The sequence below is a fragment of the Rattus rattus genome, chromosome 3 (genome assembly GCF_011064425.1).
Source record: "Rattus rattus isolate New Zealand chromosome 3, Rrattus_CSIRO_v1, whole genome shotgun sequence".
Lineage (NCBI taxonomy): Eukaryota > Metazoa > Chordata > Mammalia > Rodentia > Muridae > Rattus > Rattus rattus.
The window spans coordinates 64,686,701-64,710,040 of NC_046156.1; the positions used below are offsets into that span (position 1 = coordinate 64,686,701).

Consider the following 23,340-nt stretch of genomic DNA (forward strand, 5'->3'; position numbering starts at 1 on the left):
TATATGGGGTAAGATGTCACAAAACTGAAAAGGGGGGGAAAAACTCCCTGGATTAGGTATAATAACCTACTCTTACAGGCTGGAGAGATGGCTCAGTGGTTAAGAGCACTGACTAATCTTCCTGAGGTCCTGAGTTCAATTCCCAGCAACCACATGGTGGCTCACAACCATCTGTAATGGGATCTGATGCCCTCTTCTGGTGTGTCTGAAGATAACTGTGTATGTATATACATAAAATAAATACATCTTTTTAAAAAAGTTCTGGAAATGAGTTACTTGAAACTGGCATACAGGCTGATAAAATTTCTTTAAAAAAAAAAAAAAGATCTAATCTTACACAAGCCACAGAAATTAGTGAAGACCAAAAAGCTGTCCTGAGGTTGATTTATTATTTATGAAAACCTTGATTATATCTACTATAAAAATGAATACTATTTTCAGATATCTGGGTGTAAGAGTCAAATGGATGAAGTTATTAAAATCAATAGAGAAAATTTCCACTGGTGCTAAGTGTCTCTTTTTTTTTTTTTTTTTTTTTTTTTTTTTTTCTTCGAGCTGGGGACTGAACCTGCTAAGTGTCTCTTTATGTAAGCAAAGATATATGCATTTGTATGGACACACACAAGTACACCCAATCTCATCCATACTTGAGTAAAAATTTAAAAACAATTTAAAAGAAAAAGCTATGCACGGTGGCACAAAACTTAATCCTAACATGTGGTAGTCAGAGATAGATGGACTGCCCAAAAGCAAGGATACAGTAAGATTCTCCTGTCAGAAAACAAACAGATACACACTATAAAAACCAAGATTCAACCTATTTCATCGAGTCCCTAACTATTCCAAACTAAAAAAAAAAAAAAAAAAAATCAATTTTCCTGATGCTAAGTATGAATTAGAGGAGAACACAGTCAACAGGCATGGTGGCTTGTGACAGCAGCTCCAGTGCTCGGAAGGTAGTAGCCTGGTCTACACAATGAATGATTAGTCCAGCAAGAATTACACTGTGAAGACTCATCTCAAAACAAACAAACAAACAAGAAAATCTGGAATTTGGTCACATAAAATGTTTCTTCAGTCTAAAATCATATTAAAGGCTTTTTACAAATTTATATACTACAGGTTTCATGTATACCTTATTTGGAATTTAACAGTAAACACTCTACTAAATAGAAAATTATTTAAATAAACAAAATATCTCATATTTCCAATGCTAAAAGTATCTTTGGGTTGACCATGGAAGAACAGACTAATGTGCTAGATTTAAAATGATGCTTATAAGTGAGTTAAAAAAACAGACTTACTTCAAAAGTAAGTTATTTCATTCTAAATTTATAACAAATCACTTCTTCTCAATACAATTAAAGCATGGCACAAAGTTTTATGTGTGTGTGGTGTACATGTGTGTATTAGTTTGCATGTGTGGGCATACGTCAGTGGGCACGTGTGCACATTGAGATGTGTGACTGAGGCTGATGTTGGCAACCATTCCCAATTTCTAATCAACCTTAGTAATAGAACAGGGTCTTCTCAATCAAACCAAAGACTTGCTGACATGGACAGTTTTGCTTGCCAGCTTACTTGGAGAATCCCCATCCATAGTACCTGCAAAAGCTAGAATTATAGGCAGGCTGCTATGCCCACCTTAAGTTTATGTGGGCTTTGGCATTTTAACTCTTGGGCTATTTCCCCAGCTTCAGTATGTGAAGACTTTGCTAAAGGTTTTGTTTGTTGTTTGGTCCTGGATTTATGTTCTGAATCTCTTGAACAGCACTAAAAATTTCTTGTCAAGTTGAAAAGTAATTAAAAAAAAAAAAAAAGCTGGCTCTTAATAAAAACAGGTTGTTTTTAAGCTAAAAACAACAACAAAAACTCAAACGAAGTGTTTTTCCTCCCTCAAATGAGGGAATTCACTACAATTCCCAAGTTAGATCACACTAAAATGGAGTTCTTTAGAAACTCCCCAGAACCATCACAATCTATTTTAAACTTTTACCTCTGTCTGCTAATACTTTACTTATGGGTGCATCTCCAAAAAGACTCTAGAGAAAGTGTCAAAACCAGGATATTTTGACCAACTGCTGCTTATCCCCTTCAGGTAAAAAGGAAACAAAACTCAGTATGCTTTAAAATAAAAGAAGGAAGGACAGAGGGAGGGGGAATAGGAGAGAGGGGAGAGAGAGGGAGAAGTAGAGAGAGAAAACCAATGTGCCTTCAGAGTAATTACTTTTCCAAACCAAAAACATGTCTGATTTATTCAGGAGGGACAAAATAGTGGAATGCCTGAAGTATATAATATACAATGTTTACATGCAGCTAGTTATGAGCTAAATATACTACAGACAAGCTCAGCTTGATGGCACGCACCTAAAGTTTTGGTGGTACAGTCCCAAAATCAGCATTCAGAGGCTCAGGCAGGGGGACCCTGATTTTGGAGCCAGGTTGAGCTACACTACAAGATCTGTCTTTAAACAAGCAAAACGAACAAAAAATCCCAAAAAACCTGCTTGTCATTCTGGTACAGACCTTCAATCCCAGCACTTGGAAGGCAAAGGCAGGCAGATTTCTGTGAGTTTGAGGCCAGCCTGATCTAAACAGTGAGTTCTAGAACAGTCAAATCGTTGCAGAAAGACTGTGTCTCAAAACAAAGAAACCCCTTAATTAGGTCTGGAAAGAGAATTCAGGGATTAAGAACACTCTCTAGAGGACCCAGGTTCAATTCCCAACACCGACACAGTAGTTTATGATCACCTCTAAGTTTTGGTCTCTGTGGATTTGATACCAACTACATGCCTCTGAATGCAAGTGATGCAGACGTTTATGCAGGCAAAATACCCATACACTTCAGATAAAAAAGAAAACCTCAGTTGGGGTGGAGTGGTTAAAGGGTTAAGGGCACTTCCCAGCACTCGTGTCAGGTGGCTCACAATCACCTGTAACATCTCCTACCTCAGACTTGATGCCTCTAGCCTCACTCACATACCCACAGAAGTACAAACGTACAAACCTGCATGCGGATCTATTTCAATTGGTAGAGCTTGCCTGGCATGCAGCAAACACTGGATGTTTTGCCGCAGCATGTTTGTAAAGCAAGTTCTATGGTCAGAGTCATTTGCCTTGCACTAGACTGATTATATTTTTGATAATTTAGACAAGAAATAAGTAGTTTTATTCTCATGGGTTTTTTGTTTGTTCTGTTTTTGGAGACCTGATCTCTCTTATGTAGTCCTGTTTGCATCTGCATGAGCCCTGTGTCAGTCAGATTTGTGGGATTGGTTTTGGTTTTTTGTTTGTTTGTTTTAGTTTTTATATGTTTGGTTTGCTACCTTGTGTACCTGGTGTCCAGAGTCCAAAAGAGGGCATCAGACCCCACCCCACAACCCCAGGACAGTTACAGGTGAGTGTGAGCTGCCACGTGAGTGTTAGGAACTTCATCTGGCTCCTCTGGAAAAGCAGCCAGTGTTTCAATCTGAGCCCTTTTCAAGCCGATCCTCACAACATGCCATGAACCTACAAGTCTGTAGCCTTGATCTGATTTTACTTATCTTTCCTAAAGTTTATATAACTTACCAATTTCAGTTTTATAACAGATAACTTCAATCTATATAAACAGTAAACAACCTTGATTTTTATCCCTTAGTTATCAGAAATATATTTTGCTCAATAATTTAGTGTCTGTTTAAAAACATAACCTTGTTTTAAATAATTTTTTAAAGATATATTTATTCATTTAATGTGTCTTCAGACACACCAGAAGAGGGCATCAGATCTCATTACAGATGGTTGTGAGCCACCATGTGGTTGCTGGGAATTGAACTCTGGACCTCCGGAAGAGCAGTCAGTGCTCTTGACCACTGAGCCATCTCTACAGCCCTGCTTAAATAATTTTTATATCCTTCAGTCAAATGTTAACACCTTACATAGCCAATACACAATTTTCAAAATTAAGAAATTAACATTGGTATAATACATTAATAAAATTGCAAACTATTGGAATTTCAGCAAGTTTTAAGCATATACTTCTCCTACTCCAGGGTCTGATCCTGGACATCACATTGTATTCAACTATGACGTATCTTTTAGTTTTCTCTGATCTGTGATGATGTCTTAACCTTTTGTTTTGTCAGGTGCTTAACACTTTTTTGTAACACTGGACAGTACTTTGTAGAATGTCACGTTCTCTGCTGTCCTCTGATTACAGTGAGATTATGGCTGAAATTCCCGTTTGCTTCATGACAGGGAATGTACAATCATTTTGCCTACTCACAGGCATTCATTCTTGGGTATCATCTCCTCAGTCTATAGAAATAAGTTAGTATGTGCAGTTAATATGCAAGAAGAGACTGCTCATTTTCCAGCTCCAGTAGGTCAGTTAAACACATCTATAAACCCAGTTCCAGAGGATCAGACAGCCTCCTCTGGCCTTGAGGGAGGTAGGACACTGCATGTGGCTCAGACATATGCAAGTAAAACACCAAATACACATTAAAAAAAGATAATAAAAGAAAATCTATCCCTTCAAAGGGGAAAATCTATACTTCAAGTGATTGGCAGCATCATTTCAAATTGCTCTGTACAGAACTTGTGTCCTTTTCCATGTTTTTAGCCAATCATTTAGTTCTATCAGCATGAACACATGTATATTTATTTTAAGGTTATACCCAACATTAGCATTATTTAGTCACTTAAATTATTCTAAGTCTTGCCATTGAAAAGTTGTTTCAGAATTATCTTCCAAAGATAATGAATTTTTTTAACTCTGAACTTTAAGTTATATAAGGAAGTCTATTCTATAGCCCAAGCTGATCTTAAACTATAGGTCCCTTCTATCTCTTGCCTCCTGGGTGCTTAGATTATAGGCCTGTGCACACTCCACCTATGGTTAGCACTTGGCAATCTCGACAATAACCTTAAGAAACCTAGATGGCTGATGATCTAGCATGTAATGGTACGTACTACCAAATCTGACCCTGGAACACACGTTAGAAGGAAAAACCTTATTCTTACAAGTTGTCCTCTGACCTCCACAGATATTAACCCTTCTCTTCCCCACACAAAATAAATATTCTCGGGTGGGCAAGCATGCCACAGAATATATATGCGGAATTCACAGGACTTCAGTTCTCTTCTCCCACAATGTGGGGTCCAGGAATTGAACTCAGGTCACTAGATTTGGTAGGAAGTGTAATAGGGTAGGGCTGTGCTATTTTGCCAGCCCTTTTCTACCTTATTTCGTGAAGTAGGGTCTCCTATTGAACATGGAACTCATGGATTGGCTAGATTAGTTAGCCAATGAATGCTAGGGATTGGTCTAGGTCTCCTCCAATCCTTAGCTGTGATTACAGGCACATGCCACCATACTTGGATTTGACATGAGTGTTAAGACCTTTTAAGGATTAAGGCATCTCTCTAGCCTCTTCACCTAAGTTTTGAAAACCCCTCCACCCAAGCAGGACTTTCAGACGACTTGTTATGAAATCTTGCTATTTGCTATGTAACTCAGCATGACCTTAAATTCTTTCGCCTGTTTCCCCTTCCCCCAAGTTTATTTATTTTATGAGTGTTTTGCCTGCATGTGTATCTGTATACCACAAGTGTACCTGATACCCAAGGAGCTCAGAAGAGGGCGCTGGAGTCCCTGGAACAGGAGTCACAGATATTTGTGAGCCACCATGTGGGTGCTGGGGATATAACTTAGGTTCTCTGTAAGAACAAGTGCTCTTAACCACCGAGCCATCCCTGCAGCCCCTGTATCTTTCTAACATGCCTATTGTACAGTATTCATCTTTAGGTGCACTCTCTCTCAAACACGCACATTTTGAGACAATATAAAAAGAATTAAGGGGATAGGAGAAGGGAAGAAGTTCATATCAGAATTGGCCAATCTAACTCTCGAGAGACTTGAGGCCCCAGAGAGTGGGATAGGGGTGGGGACATCCTCTTGGAGAATGGAGGGGGATGGGGGTGAGATGTGAGATGTGGAACAGTCCGAGAGTGGACTGGGAAGAGGATAAAGTCTGGACTGTAAAAAATGACTAAAGAATAAAAAAAAGTAAAAAATTCTAGCACAATTAACAGTATTTGAAATGGAGACCACATTTCTTTTATATATACATACTTTGAATAATTGTCAAAATAGTAATGACTCGTAAGGCCTAAGCCTTCTTTCTCAGTTATAAGCCTGCAATTTTCTAGAAATCTCACAAGAAACTCCATTTATAATAAAAGACATGTCTTAACCACCTTATGAAATCTTTGTGACCTATGTAAGGTTATTGGATTGGACTCCTATCCAAGGCATCTTTACAGCCACCTACCTATATAATCTCGTTCATGGGGGCGGGGGGGTGTTAGGGAGGATTGCAGTATAAACCCATCTTTAAAAACATAACTAACAGGCTTGAGAGATGGCTCAGTGGTTAAGAGTACTGACTGTTCTTCCAAAGGTTCTGAGTTCAAATCCTAGCAACCACACGGTGGCTCACAACCATCTGAAGTGGGAACCAAATGCCCTCTTCTGGTGTATCTGAAGACAGCTACGGTGTACTCATTGAATGAATAAACAAATCTTAAAAACAAAACAAAACAAAACAAAAAAAAACCCATAACAAAGAAACAAGGAGTTTGAAAGGTTTTATAAAAATGACTACTCAGGCTGTTGCAGGCGGCAATACAGAGTTGTATCTCTGCCCTGCCCCACTGCATATAGGCTTACCTTCTAAGATACAGATCCATGTCTCCTAAGATAGAAAGGCTAAGGCTGATTTTTTGTTTGCTTGTTTGCTTGCTTTGAAGACAGGGTTTTGCTGTGTAGCCTTACCTGTCCTGGAACTCACTCTGTAGACCAGGCTGGCCTCAATTTGTGTGCCTCTGCCTCCCAAGTGCTGGGATTAAAGACATGTACCACCACCACTCAGCTTTTTATTTTAGTTTTTACAAAATACATTATTTTTATTTTATGTGTATGAGAATTGCACATATTACATATATATGCACCACATACATGCATGGCACCCAAAGTCAGAAAAGATTATCATCAGATCTTCTGGAACTGGAGTTACAGTTGTGTGCTAAAAGCTGGGTGCTAGAAACTAAAATCTGGTCCTCTGAAAAGACTACCAGTGTTGTTAACCACTGAGCCATCTCTCCGAATCCCTAAATCTATTTACTACCTCTAATATTCTCCTCTGTGTAATACCTAATTTCACTTAATCTCATTACCATTCAACTAAATGCCCCCAAAGAAGTATACCACTCTAAAACACACCTTTTCTTCTCCCCTTTTCTCCTAAATAGCCTTAACTCTCTACCTTACAACATTCTGCTGTAAGGGTGTGAAACAGATGGACTGGACTACATGTGCTTACTACTACATGGCAATAGCTAGAGCAGTGCTGATGTTTCTGGAATTCAATAAATGAATGAAAAAATAACGAATGAAGGCATCTACAGGATTCTGCTCCTAGTAACTGTTGCATATGCTGACTGTCCTATTTTTCTTTAGTTCTTTTTCCCGGAAAGTCATTCTTTAAATTAAGCTCCTCATTTCAAAGAATCCTATACTCCCTCTTTTATACATTTTAATCATCAAAAAAAAAAAAAAAACCCCAAAAAAACCCTTTTTTCTTTTTTCCCCTGGTTCATTTCACAACACAAAGTCCTGCCTGCCCTGCCTGCTTGGATTTGCCACATGGAGCAGGCTGGCCTTCAGCTTGAAGTAATCTTTCTGCTTCTGTTTCCCAAATACTGAGATTACTGGGTGGGACAGCATCACCAAGCCAAACTTCACAATTAAGAAAACCTAATACGATTTTTATTATTATTTCTCTCTTCAAGAGAAAAACAAGGGCCCCAAAGTACAACACTTGGCAAATACTTGATAATTCAGTAACTGGCATTGGTCTGTATATATAAAAAAAAAAATCTGTCAAATGAAATAGTTACAGAAGTTTTTCCTCCACAATAAAATAGAATATTGGGGAGGAATGGTATAGCTGTACAACAGAGTAACCTAACAAGATATTAAAAACAAAGAAACAAAAGATTCCTTTAGGGTTACATTGAAAAGAAAGGGAGCTGGCATGGTGTACACGCCTTCAGTCTCGGCAAGACACAAAGGGTGGCTCTGTGAGTTCAAGGTCAGTCCTGTACACAGTTTCAAGGACAGCCAGGTCTACACAGGGAGACCCTGCCTAAGAAATAAAAATCGAAGAGGAAAAAACATTTTAGCTACAGTGGCGGTATATGCCTCTGATCCCAGAACTCAGGAGGCAAAGGGAAAGTGAGCTCTCTGTGGGTTCAGGGTCAGCCTGGTCTACATAGAAAGTTCTAGGACAGCCATGGACATTTAGAGAGTCCCTATCTCAAACTAAAAAACAAAAATGAACAAATTTTTAATTTTACTTTAATGTGCTTAAGTGCTTTGCTTTCATGAAGGGTCCGTGCACAACTTGCTTGCCTGGAGCCCAGAGAGGAGGCTGTGACACACGAAGAACTGCAGCGACCAAGCCGCTGGAGGAGCACTGAGCCGCTTCGCCAGACTCCCCTCCACTCTACATTCCTGAACAAGTAAATCCATCCTTTCCACTAAGACATGATTTTGATTTTTCAAAGTTCATCAATAAAGAAAATTAGAAAAAATCTACTTGTCTCTGAAGGTTCACTCTAATATACAAATTTTTACCCTTTTAAAGGAATAATAAATGAACAACTCTGTTCACTGTGGTGAGCACTAAGTCTCACTCAACTCTAATGCTCCTGCCTGAGTTATCTCTAGGAAATCAGACACAGCATCACACTTCGCAGTTAAAATACTAGTCTTTGAAAGAGTCTAGTAATAAGTTAGGAATAGCCTTTACTTGAATAAGCAATGATTTCAGTTTTAGCTCTACTTTCTCTATTCTCAAAACAACACATTCTTCTAGGAGCAACAAATGAATTATTATGTTTCATGTCTTTCTGTATCTAATTGAAATGACTTTTATGAAGATACCTAAAAGTACTCTGGACCATAAAACCTCTCAAATTTTAGTCCTGAAAAGTGTTCGATGGTTAAATCAACTTTGTGTAAGGCAGAAGCATCTGTAATTACTCAACGAGCACACATCAACTACTAGCTACAGCTTGCAAGCGCCATGAGCCAGTCCTCACTCAAGGAACCAAGCACAAGCTTGGTTTCCAAAGTTCTCTTTAAAAAACAAAAATAGATTGATACACAGACAGACATTAATACAAATATATTACTTACCTTACTTCTTAAATCCAAGTAAAATAAAAATTTTGAGATTTCAAAATACACTTATAAAAACAAAAAGAAAGTATAAACTTATTACAAAGGTCAATATATGAATCCAGAAACCAGTGGGAAAATAATTTATTATTGTAACACAAATAATAGACAACAAAATAACCCTCTTACCTGCCAACGACTGTATTGCCCTTTCAGTGGAAGGCAACGGTTCCTTTCTGTGAGGCCGACTTAGTGCAGTATCTTGTACAGGAAAGAGTCCAGGGCTGTCAGTTAACTTCTTCCGGCAGCTCGAGTTAGGGTTTGAAACTCTGCAGCTGCCTATTGCACTTGTAAAAAGGTTCATATGTTCATCACTGCTGGCTGGCTCAGAATTGGGAGTAAATCCTCCAAGGGACAAACTTGGAGAACTTTCCGAGCAGTCAATTTGTAAAGGTGTTTGCAATCCCAAGGCTAAAGAACTTGATTCTGAAGGCTCTCGAGAAACCCACTGTTCTTCTCTGTTTATTAAGCTCTTTGAAGGAGAGAGATGAGGGCAGGACATGTGACACCTGTGCTTTTCCTTATGCTTATAGCGATCTCCAACAGTATCCTTACCAAATCGGTAACGTTTTAAAGACTCCAAGACCGATCTGGAGGAGCCAGTATCCATGGAAACCTGGGGCTGTTCAGAACGGTGCTCTCTGTGTTTGTGACGGTGTCTGTGTTTGTGCTCCACCATCCAGCCATAAGCCATCTCAGGAGGTACGCTGGGGTAGGTGCTCATGGAAAGGAGAGGAGTCCTGCTGGTTGTAAGAAAAGCCTCCTGTCTAAGGAGCTTATGCTTTTTCTTATGATATTTGGTAGGATTGAGCAATAAATGACCAGCATGCATATAGGAGGGAGGTGGCAGTGGAGTGGTGAATGAAGGAGATGGAGGTGGTGGATAGAGAGTGGGGGGATACCGTCCATAATACCCTAATCCTATCGGAGCAGCGGTGAGGGGTGAAGGAGAATAAGGCATGCCATAAGAAGGGTAAAATCCAGTACTAGATAAAGGAAAACTAAGGCTGTGCATAAAGGGCATTTCTGCCATTGCCTCCCTCATCTTAGGGGGCCTCCCTCTTTTCTTTTTTAAGTCAGGCTTCCGAATGTAGTGCAAAGGGTCTAAGGGAAAAGAAGGATGTGTATAGAAACTATTAAAGTTGATTCGAAAAATAGTTGGCAGGAGGTCTCGGGGAATGAAATGATGACTTCGATGGGTAATCCGAATCTCACTTAGACGACTTATCAGCTCCTCTAGTTCTGCGATGAAGTCTGGATCCTGCCTATTTCGAAGCTGGGGATATTTCTTTTTCCGTTTTCGCTTTTGTCTTTTCATCTTGTCATAGCTGAGGTAATCGTGACTCCTGCGCTTACATTTGTGTTTGTGTTTTTCTTTAAGACTGTTAAGGACAGTAGAAGTTTCAGGGGGAATCAGAGAAATGTGCTCAAAAGAATGTCTCCTTTTTTTCTGTCCACAAAACTTCTCTGCCCTGTCTGATGTGCTATTATTATCTGTCCCAATGCCACTGTCACTGGGAATGGTCTCATCACTATGAGACTCACTAACTGGGGAAGGAGTGGCTTCTTTCAGGGATGTGAGTTCACTCAAATGAGAAGGAGAATTTGGCAACAAAGTAGGAGGAGATAGCCGCCTCCTGCCTTTGGCAGCCTTCTTCATTGCAAGAGTCTGAATCATACTGCCCTGTCTTGAGTGCACATGCAAATATGGCACTGAACTAGGTTCAACAAAGCCTGCGTCACTACTGACAGGGCTCTGACCTCCACTAGTCCCAGAAGACTGAGAGCAAATAGGTGATGGAAGGATCTCAGAGCTACTAGCAGGTGAAGGCAGTAACGGGGGGAGGATCTGTCCTAATGCGGACCCGGCTGCCTGCTGAGCCGTTTGTTCAAGCACAGCAAGGCTGGCAGGGCTACCAGAAAGAAGGCCATTTAAGACAGTTTTTGGTTTTCGCCCCCTTCTCTTCCCTATGTAAATGGTTCCTTTCTTGCTGACATTTATCTGTTGCCCCAATTTAGAGCCAAATGTGGCAGCAAGACTTGATACTGTATTATGAAGTTTGGACTGTACTTTTCCTTTATTACTTGATTCTACAGAACTTGAAAGAATCTGATTCAACAATTTTTTTCTCTTTAAAGTCTTCATTTTATTTATTTTGCGGATAATTGTTTTCATTAATTGTCCATTGTTTCGCTTGCTAATGTTTTTATCTGGCTCCATCTCCAGGTCACTCATACTGCAGACACTTTGCCTATGACTGTCCTCTAAGTCATCTGTATCCTGAAGCTGATCCTCACTCTCAAAGAAGTCACTGCTACTCCTATGGTTCTCACTTTCAGACTCTAGCTTACTTGGACTTTCCGTGGCAACAAATGGAGCCACTGACAGTACCGGGGGCTTCATCTTCACTGGGGACCTCATCTGCCTCTTAGGCCTGCCTCTCTTTTTTGGAAAAGGAGATACAGACAAACTTTGTTTGAAGGAAGGAATTTCAATTTCTGGTTGTAAAATTGGGGGTTCTTGTTCTTCTTTAGACTGTAAAGAAAAAACTTTAGAGGCAGGTATTTTTAAAGTCCTTTTAGGTGGACCTTCTAGTTGAGGCATTTCCTTGGATTTGGGTCTTCCTCTTTTGGGCTTATAAATATCCGACAAAAGATCACTAGTGACACACATACTGGAGGACAGTTTGTGAGCGATAAAAGACTTATGAGATGCTTTCTCACTGTCGGCTAAAAGAGCAAGAGATGGAGCTGAAGACTTACTCAACTTTGGCAATCGGCGTTTAAGGAAGTCATGATCGACAAAAGACGATGCTCCGATAGTTTTCATAAACTTTGCTGGCTCAGAACTATTTGATAGTGAGCTACAGGAAACATTCTTAAAAAGCTCTGACCGTTCTAAGTCTAGTCCTTTTGGGGATCGGCATGTGCTTCTTGCCACCACTTTAGTCCACCGAGCTTTTCTCCCTTTTCTTTTTTTCAATGGTTTGGACTGGAAACTAGTGCTTAGGCTTTCAGCGACCTGGCAGTGCTTGTCTGGTGCAGCTACTGCACCAAGCTTTAGAAAAGGTTTGTTACTAAATAAACTAGTAAAATTAACAACGGAAGGAGTAATTGTATGAATACCAGAGTCAGAAGCCAAACTTGGCTTTTTTCCCAAGGAAGAACTTATTCTAGGAATATCTAGATGTGTACTTTTTGATTCATTTAGTTCTTTATCAATTCCTTTACACTCAATACTTATGCTATGACCTAATGACCTATGACCAACATTCAAGTGGGTACTTTCAGCAGTGAACTGGTTCTTTCCAATAGATTCAGAAATTTCTTCCATTTGTTCTGCTGTAGAATTTAAAAGTAATGGGTTTGGAACCAACTGTGAAGAAGTTTCAGGGGGACTTCTGGTTAAAGGGTTAACAGATACAGTAGGTGACGAGGAAGGAAGATTGCTTTCTCCTACTGCACCGAAGGGAGATTTAGCTGTAGATGCGTCAGAGGCACCTCCTTTTTGAAAGTCAGGAGAAGTGCAATACACAGGAGGTTGCTTTTCATGCTTTGAGGTCTCAAAGGCTCCCCTTTCATTAGATGAGAAACTGTCTTGCTGAATGCATGTTCCTTCATTAAACATTTCTTTCTCCAAATTAGTTATTTCTTTTCGGACTGAAAACTTTTCCAACATGCTTTCTTTACTATGCCGAATAACATTCTTCTCAAAGGTTTTGCTGGTAGCACTGTCTTTCAGAGACTCAGGAAGTTCTTGACTTTCATGATTACTTATGTTTGCACTACAGGAAGCCTTAAGTTGTTCCTGAGTGGGGAGCAGTGCTTCAGATTTAAGGTTTAAGGCATCTTTACTGCCCAGTTGTCCCGCAATGGGGCAACTTAATAATTTCTTTCCAATGTCCTTATTAACCAATCCCATTGCTGAGCTTGCTACAATCTTCTTCGTAACATCCTTGGCCACTAGGCCAACTGTAGAACTCAATTTCTTTCCCAACTCTTTATTAACCAGTCCAACTACGGTGCCAAGTCCTAATTTCTTGCCAGACTCTTTATTCACTAACCCTGGAACGATACCAATTCCTAGCTTCTTCCCTGGGTCTTTGCTCAGCAGTCCTACTGTAGTGACAGTCCCTGGCTTTTTGCCTAAGTCTTTATTAATGAATACCGCTGTAGTGCCAGTTCCCAATTTTTTCACAGAGTCCTTATTGATCAGGCTTACTGCTGCATTGAACATAGGCTTTTTCCCTGGATCTTTAGTTACCAATCCAACCGCTGTGCTAAGAGCTGGCTTTTTAATTAAGTCTTTATGAATTATTCCAGCTATAGAACCAACACCTGGTTTCCTGATCAAGTCCTTGCTAACCAATCCTACTGTAGTGCCAGTTCCTAACTTCTTCGGTTTTGCCTTGGAAGACTTGGAAGGAGGACAGGTAGCAATGAGCTGTGCCAACTTTTCTGTTACACTAGTTCCTCCATTAAGTAATGCTCTGTCCTTTATGTCAGGATCCCGACTGCCAACAAGAGGTGGTGCTGCAGGAATGTAATCGGCCATTTGTGAATGCACTGGAGAAAGCTTCTTAGACAAAGGGTTATTTTCCCCCTGAGAGTGAAGATGGACACTTTCTTCAGATTGGCATTCGATGGCTGTAGCATCACCTGCTTTCTTGAACAATTTTGAAGAGTCCTAAAATTTGAACAAGAAAAATGTTTCAGAGAAAGTAAACTTTTAACTACACAAATTAATTAACTACATACCATATGCATATTATGCAGCAAAATGTTTGCTGGATTTAGAGCGTGTGTGTGTGTGTGTGTGTGTGTGTGTGTGTGTGTGTGTGTATACACACATCACTCATGTGCAAGTACTCACACAGGCCAGAAGATGCCCTGGAGCATAGGTTACAAGCCGCTGTGAGCCACTCAATGTGGGTGCTAGGAAACAAACTAAGGTACTCTGGAAGAGCAGCAAGCACTTTCAACACCAAGCCATTGTTCTAGTATCAGAAAAATACTTTTAAGAAAGAAAATTAGTGTTAAGTAGAGCATACTGGTACATGCCCATAACCTCAATACTTGGGAGGCTGAGCCAGGAGAGCTCCTGTGAGTTTGGGCTCAGGAGGAGGTATAAAGTGAGGTCAAGGCTAGATTGAGCTATACAGTGAGAATGTCTGAAAACAAACAAATCAATACAACAACAAAAGAAAATCAAACTAACTGGGAAGCTGGGTCAAACTTGACAACCTGAGCTTAATCCCTAGGCAAATAACAAAGTAAAAAAAGGCAATCAACTCTATAAGTTGTCCTCAGAACTCCACCTACAAACTGGAGCACACGCATCAACATACGCGCACGCATGCGCACACACACGGACACACACACAGACACACACACACACACACACACGTACACGCACGCACAGACCCAAATGAGTGTAAAACAAAACAAAGTACATTAATGCCACTTTCTGTTAGTTCCCTTACTGCTGTATCAAATGATATCTGTATTGGTTTTTTTTTTTTTGAGACAAGGCCTTAACTCTACAGTCAGGCTGGCCTCAAATCCTCAATGTTCTGCCTCTGTTGGTCTCCGATGGAATTACAGGTATTTATCAACACTTTGACTTAATATATTTTCTTTGCTGTCAATCATATAAACCTATACATTTTAGATACATTGTGATGAATTTTGACACAGTAAATTAATACTCTCTATCTTACTTCTGACTAACGACATGAATGTGGACGATGTTTTTACCTAACTATTTATTTACTGTGTATATGTCTGTGGAAGAACAACTTAAAGAATTGGTCTCCATTGTTTACTACATGGTCTCCATTGTTTTAACTCGGGTTGACATGCTTAGCACCAAAAGTGCCTTCACCAGCTAGGCCTGCATCATCAATTTTAATAGCAAACTTTGAAACAATCCAAATGAGTAAATTAAATAGAATATATGTATAATAAAGCACAAAAACCTGAAAAAGAGAAAATTAATAAATTTATAAACATGATTGAGAATACTGTTATTTTGTATATGTATCTTATTTGTATTTATTTATTTGGTTTCTTTGGGAGAGGGAGGAGGTGTCCTCTAGACAGGGTATAGCTCTATGCCATCCTAGCTGTCTTAGAACCCTCTCTGTAGACCAGGTTGTCCTCAAACTCAGAGAAGCACCTGTGTCTGCCTCCCAAGTGCTGGGATTAAAGGTGCACCACCACTGCCTGGCATTGTATTTGGTTTCTTTAAAAAATTATTTTAGTGTTCCGTGTGGTAGTGCATGCCTTTAACCCCAGCATTCAGGAGGCACAGGCAGAAAAATCTGAGTTTGAGGTCATCCTGGTCTACATAGAAATCTCCAAGATAGCCAGGACTACACAGAGTCTCTCTACACCCTGACTAAGTAAATAGACAGATAAATAAACAAATAAATGCATGATTTTATTACTGTATGTATATGTTTTGGCTGTATGTCTGTCTGTATACAACAATACCAGTTGTGGCCCGTGGACACCAACAGAGGGCGTCAGATCCTCTGAAACTAGACACACAGAGGGTTGTGAGCTGACATGTGGGTACTAGGAACTGAACACAGGTTCTCTGAAAGAGCTAGACAATGAGCTACCTCTCCAGCTAATTTTTGTTTGGTTTGGTTCTGCTCTGTTTTTTGAGACGAGGTCTCACTGTGTAGCCAGTATGACCTGGAACTGGCTTTGTAGACTAGGTTGTCCTAGAACTCTGAGAACACACCTCTGCCAACTGAGTGCTGAAATGAAACCCATGGGCCACTACTCCTAGTGTATCTAATATATTTTATGGCCTTTTCATTGGAAGGTATTTTATATGGTTAAATGTTATAAATATTCCCCCAAATTTTAGAAAATCCAAAATAATAGAAGCAAGTGTGATCTAATTGCAAATCAATAATATAGTATTAAAAAGTATTTTGAGGTGGGTATGATAATAATTCCTACAATCTGGCATATGGAGGGTCAAGGCAGGAAGATTGCCATACATCTGAATTAATCCTAAGCTAAGTGAGGCCATGTTTTACAAAACAAAAAAAGAAGAGGGCTTAGAAGACAGTTCAGAGAATGGAGTGTTTATTTTATAAACATCAAGACCTAAATTCAGATTTCAACGCTTACATAAATCTAGATGTACATCTGTAACTGAGCAAAGGAGGCAGAGACAGGCAACCCTGGGGACTAGCTGTAAGTTCCAGTTCCAGTTGGAGCAATAGAAGACCACACCCATCAACTTCTGACCTTGAAGAGTATGCCCAGGTAAGCATGCCCACACACACACAAACAGGAAGAAAATGTTTTTGAAATACTATTAGGGTTATTGATAAGTAAGTAACCATGTTAGTATCATTCAGAACCAAATAAATTTGGCAAGTTAAGAAAAAAAAAGAGCTGGGTATGTAGCTCAGAAGAGCAGCTACCTAAGACAATCAAGTTCATGGAAACATGTGCATTTGTGGAGGCCAGAGAGCAATTGTAGAGTGAGTTTTCTCTTTCTACCTTTATGTAGGTTCCAAGAAATGGAGCTCAACTCACAGTGCCTTTACTATGCCATCTTACTTACTGTATAATGTACTTTCCTAACCCTGTGTAAAAAAGAGCAAGCCAAAACTAGCAAAGGAAACTTAATTTCTTCAGAAAATACAACATAATAATGTCAATAACAATATGTAAATTATTATATATTAGTAACTTCAACAGCAAGTTTTCTTGCTATTTAACTTAAAGAAATATAAGATTCTTCCTCATCCCTGCCACACACACTTTTTATTTGTATGTTGAGACAGGGTGCATGCTTGTGTGTGTGTGTGTGTGTGTGTGTGTGTGTGTGTGTGTGTGTGTGTGTGTATACATACATGTAAATCAGGTTGGCCTGTGACTTAAAATCTTCATGGGATAATGGGTTTGTCTTCAAACCTGGCTTTATTTATTTATTTTTAAAATTTGTGTGCAGATGCTCACAAAGGCCAGAAGTGAATTTCGGATTCCTTGGATCCCAATATGGGTTCTTGGATCTGAACTCCAGTTTTCTGGTAGAGCAGTAAATTCTTTTAACTAGAAAACCATCAATCTAGCCTTAGATTCCACTTTATAGCTATTCCCAAAATAAAAATGACCTCAAGAACACACTTTTTTGGTTTAATCTGGACTTTTGGCATGTTCCTCTATAAATTCCTATGTTGTGGTTTGAATAAAAATGGCCCCCACTGACTCATATATCTGAAAGCTTAGTTATCAGGGAGTGTAACTGTTTGAGAAGGATTAGGAGATGTGGTCTTATTGGATGAAGTGTCACTAAGCGTGGGTTTTGAAGTTTCAAAAACCCACACCAGATCCAGTCTCTCTTTCTCTGCCTGCAAGCAAATGAGAATGCAGCTCTCAGCTCCTTCTCCAGCACCACACTTGTCTAACTGCTGCCATGCTCCCTGCCATGATGATAATTAACTAGGCCTCTGCAAATGTAAGCAGTTCCCAATTAAATGCTTTCTTTTGTGAGTCTCCTTGGTCACAGTCTCACTTCACAGCAACAGAACAGGAATAAGATACCCTTTCTGCCTGCTAGGTTTGGGCTCAGGAACACTTGGGCCGCACTCAACTGCAGGAGCCTCTTTCTCTCTCCATCCTCATAACTGACTTTGTCTACAAGCACCAGATTAGCAGACTTCAAGTTCTCAGAGGTGACTAGTATCACACCCCTTATAATAAAGGCATATTAACTAACGTGGCCCTTCCTCCCTACTTTCTCCACATTCTGAGCTCACACATTCCTTCCTCACAATGTAGATATTGAGAAAGAATCCTTTTGCCTTCTGCACAGGAATCAGTCAGCCTGATTACAAGCATATATCACTTTTTTAAAAAAGATTTTATTTTTATTTATGTTTATTATGTTTGTGTTGGTTTGTATAAATGAGTACAGGGTCTGTGGAGGTCAGAAGAGGGAGCCAGGTACCATGCTGCTGGCTATAGGCAGTTACAATGAATCAAACATGGGCACTGGCAACCAAACTTAGGTTTTTCTGGAAGAGAAGCAAACATTTTTAACTACTGAGCCATCTCCATACAAGTATATATGTGTGTGTGTGGAACCCCTCTCTCTCTTTTGAAATCCAAAAGGGATTCTCAATTTTGAGCCTAAATTCTCCTAAGAGTTACTGCCATGCTGCATGCCTGTCTAAGGCACTGGTAACTTTCCTAATACATCTCTTACTCATAGGGGCTCCATAACTCTTGCAAACCTGAGGCACTGTAGTGACTAGTGATCGGTCAGTAAACAACCTCTGCTCCATTATACATGCTACCATGACTCTCTACATGCCAGGTTCCACCAAAGCTCCCAGGTCTCAGGCTGGCAAACTGGCTCAGGAACTTGCTAATGACCCAAGTTCTATCTGTAGAACTGACATAAAGCTTCAAGGAGGGAACTGACTCCAATGTTGTCCTCTGATAGCCCTCCACAAGCTGGGGCACATGCACACCCTAAACAGGCACACACAGACACACACACACACAGACACACACAGACACACACACAAGTTCTAGGTTTTGTTATACAGGCATTTAATTCTGGACTCTCCCTCAGAAGTCTTCATTTAATACCATGCAGCTGTATTTCAGAATTAATTAGTAATCTGCACCTACTAAGTAATCTGCATGTGAGCAACTCTGGAATGATTTACAAGTCATTAAAATGAAATAAGAGATATGATTAGACAACTATAAAAAACAACATGTGAATCACTGAGTTAAATAATGATTTTTAGGCTCAATTCTCAAGTTATGCCTTCTAACAATTTGGTTCAACAATGATGTCCTTTATCAAGAACAAGAATGAAACAAAAACCATTCAGAGTCCTCAAACCTCATTGACATAAGAAACCAAATGACAAGACATAAGCCCTTTCCTATCCATTCTACATTCTAAGAACACTAAGGACTGGAGAGAGATGGCTCAGCTGTTAAGCCAAGAAAAATGAACTAGGAAAACAAGCAAATATTACACGGGCAACATCCTATGACTATCTAGTGCATAGACATGACAGCCCTTGACCCCAGGACCAACGATTAACTAGTTCTGGACAAAGAGGGAAAGGAGGGGTGGTGACATGAAATGTAAAAGCTGAAAATAAAAGTCACCTTAACAGAAAAATAAATAGAATCTTACAGTTAGTTTCAAAACAGAAATACACACAACAGAAGCAGAGACTAAGCACAAGAGGGCAAGGGAGAGTTCAGCCTGGGAATATGTTTAAGCCTACACTTGCCTCCCGCCCACACTCCCATTCTTTACTATACCAACTTGTATTTTTATATTTTTTGAAATGTAATAATTTAGTAATCTTTTTATTTAAAATTTACTTTATCTGTATGAATATTACCCTGCATATGTGTGTGTGTGTGTGTATTGCACTCTGTATGTGTGATGCCCACAGAGATCAAAAGAGGATATTGGAGGGCAGATGGTTTGTAAGCTGCCACGTGGGTAAGGAGACCCAAACCTGGGTCCTGTGCAAGAGCAGAAAGTAGTCTTAACCAATGAGCCATCTTCCTAGTCTCTCAATTTAATAAACTTAAATTTGCTTCTTAAACAAGGCTGAGGAGAACAACCTCAAGGTTACTATGAAGTATACTTAGGAAATTTCCTAATTGTTTGATAATTCCTGTCATAATTGCTCAATCATAAGCAAAAGAGTTTAAAAGGAAAAGGTACTATGTTCCCTACTTTGGTGTTTATCTATCTGCTTATAATTTCTTCAGTAGAATTCTGCAATCCCTGCTCTTATATTCAAAACATGAATAAAGATCTAAATGAAATTTAGCAATTTTGTTGGAAGATGGGATTCAGCAGTTTCTATTTTGTTTTAATGTGAAAACTACTCCCAACACACACACACACACACACACACACACACACACACACACACACACACACTACATAAAATGCAAAATGCAAAGATAAAGAGAGTAGGAAATTTTTTACAAACTTGGAGTGCAGAAATTTTTTTCTATATACACTGGACAGTCTAAAGGAGATAGCAAAAAAGGACTTAGCAACCTTCCCTCCCTGCCACCAGAACCACACACAACACTGAGGCTGCAGTTCCCCATATAGTTTCCTTGCAATGCAATTACCAAGTAAATCCTATAGTAACTGCATGTGAAGTAAAAAGGGATGCTCTGAAAGGGAAATACTCTTGTATTCCAATTATGTGAAGATCCATGCAGTTTTTAAAATTATAAACAATAGGAAACTTTCTGCTTTTTACAGTTTCTACAACTCATGTCAATTTATTTTTAAATGTGGTCTTTCCTAAATAATTTTAATATGCAGCATTTTATAGCTTAGATGTCAATGTCTCCGTAGTACTGTATGGAACTTTTACTCAGAGCCGTACTCATGTGGGATCAAAAGAGAAAAACATAATAAATCAAATAAAAGGCTCTGTGCAAAGTCTCAGTTATAGAATGGATCAAGAGAAGACAGAGTATCTCAAAGACAGCACAGAAGAACTGGACAGGATGAAGAGAAAATACACAGAAGTGGGAATGTCAAGACATGTGACATTCTGAGATGACCACATCTATGGGCAATACAATAGGTATAAAAAGAGGAGAAGCTGGTTCTAAAGGCATGGAAAACATTTTTTAAAATGAGAACAAAAAACTTCCCAGAGTTAGGGAGATGTCACTCCATATGCAGGAGGTATTTAGGACCCTGAACACCCCAGGAAAGCACCTCACTGGTCATATCACAACTAGAGCAACAGATACACAGAGTAGAGCAGCAAGGCACACACGGCATGCCCGTTCAGACAGACCAGTGAGCTGGAGCCTTACAAACCAGGAGACCTGCACAGAGGGTCTGAAGTTCTGAAAGACAACTGCCACCCCAAACTACTACTATGCTCAGCAAAACTATCTGTTATAACTGAAGGAAAAATAAGAACACTCTATTAAAAAAAAAAAACAAAAACAAAAAAACAGGTTACGAAAGCTCTACAGAAAATACTTGAAGGAATCCTTTAGACTGGAAAGAAAAATAACTCCATCCATGAAGCCACTGGAAAGAATAAATCCTGCTAGTGTAATAGTTCAGCCAGAAGAAGAAAAAAGATCAAACAATACAAAATCAGCTAAATGATAGGCACTAGCACATACTGCTCAGTAACTCTGACCATTAAATGCTTTCAACTCCCCAATCAAAAGAAAGAGACTGGTAGACTGTCAATTGCTCTAAGAAATGTATGTTACCACAAAAGACGGACACACTGCCTCCTGTGGAAGGAGGAAAAAGGTGTTCCAGGCAAACAGACCTGGAAATGAAGCAGGTGTCAGACAAAATAAACTGATTAAGAGAACGTTCCATCAAATGGGACATTAAGATACTAAACAAATATACTGCAAACACAGGTGCACCCAGTTTCATAAAACAAATTATAATACCTGTAAAGTCACAGGTTCATCAAACACAATGGCAGTGGCAACTTTAATACTCAATTTTCACTGACTGACAGGTGTTCCCAACAAAAAGTAAGGAGAGAGACATCTGAGTTAAATGACATCCTAAGTCAAACGATCCCAGCAGATGCCTGTCTGTAGAGCATCCCATTCTAACACTGCACAACACATTCTTCTCAGAAGCCAATAGAACTTTCTCTAAAACAGAGCAGATATTAGGGCCCACAGCACAACAGAGAAAGAGAAACCCTAGAACAGACACAAATTTACTGAGATTAAACAACACACTATTGAATAATGAATAGGTCCTTCAAGAAATCAAGAAGAAACTTTTATTAAAATTGCAAAAAACCCCAATACACCAACTGACAGAGTATAAGAAAAACAGTCATAAAGGGAAGTTTGTAGCTTTTAAGTGTTTACATTAACAAACAAATGATCACCATAGAAAAAGAAAAACAAGTGAAACCCCCCAAACAGTAGATAGATGGAAATCATTAAGATTTGGGCATAAATTAACGAAATGGAATCTAACAAGAGCAATATATAGTAAAAAAAAAAAAAAAAAAAAAGAAAGAAAGAAAGAAAAAAAATAAACAAAAAGTGGTTCTTAAAAAGATAGAAACAAAATTTGGTGCTTAAAAAAAAAAAAAAAAGATAGAAAAATTGGTTACTTAACAAGATAGAAAACCTGAAACCAAACTAACCAAAAAAGAAAAGATCAAAGTTAATTAAATCAGATCTGAAAATGAAACCATTACAATGGATACCAATAAAATTCAGAATATCATTTAGGTCTTATCTTTAAAACACATTCCACCAATTGGGAAATCTAAAAGAAATTAATTTCCAGATGCATTATCAGCTACTAATGAGATTGAAAACTGTAAACATATCTGTAGCAGTGAGATAAAAACAGGAAGTAGTGGTGCATGTCTTTAGTCTACAGAGTAGGTTCTAGACAGCCATGGCTGCGCAAGGAAACTCTCTCACTCCCCCAACCCCAAAAAAATCCTCACTCAGGGGCTGGAGAGATGGCTCAGTGGTTAAGAGCACCCGACTGCTCTTCCAGAGGTCATGAGTTCAATTCCCAGCAACCACATGGTGGCTCACAACCATCTGTAAAGAGATCCGATGCCCTCTTCTGGTGTACACTGAAGACAGCTACAGTGTACTTATATATAATAAAATGAATAAATCTTTAAAAAAAAAAAAAAAAAAAAATCCTCACTCAGCTAAAAAGGGCAGACTTGGATTCACTGGTGAATTTTACCAGATCTTCAAAGATATAACACCAATGCTTCTCAAATTCCATAAAATAACAGGGGAAGTGGCTGGAAAGTTGGCTCAGCAGTTAAGAGGTTCTAATGCTCTTGCAAAGGACTGGCATTTAGTGCTCAACACCCACTGATCCATACCACCTGATACCAACTCCACGGAACAATCTACCCCTCTTCTGGCATTCAGGAGCACCCACACACCTGGGAAACAACCACACACATATACACATAAAAACAAACCTTTTAAAGAGAAAAAGGTCATTTACCAAGATAAAGTTTGGTTTA

The 23,340-nt window shown here is 39.2% G+C and overlaps 1 protein-coding gene across 1 annotated transcript in view; it reads right to left on the reverse strand.

Moving 5' to 3' along the window:
• Positions 1 to 23,340, reverse strand: part of Ash1l (ASH1 like histone lysine methyltransferase) — a 115,371-nt gene that overhangs the window by 86,406 nt on the left and 5,625 nt on the right. The window contains exon 3 of the mRNA XM_032898040.1: positions 9,419 to 13,976. Coding sequence (XP_032753931.1) covers positions 9,419 to 13,976 — 4,558 coding nt within the window. The remainder of the gene's footprint in view (positions 1 to 9,418; positions 13,977 to 23,340) is intronic.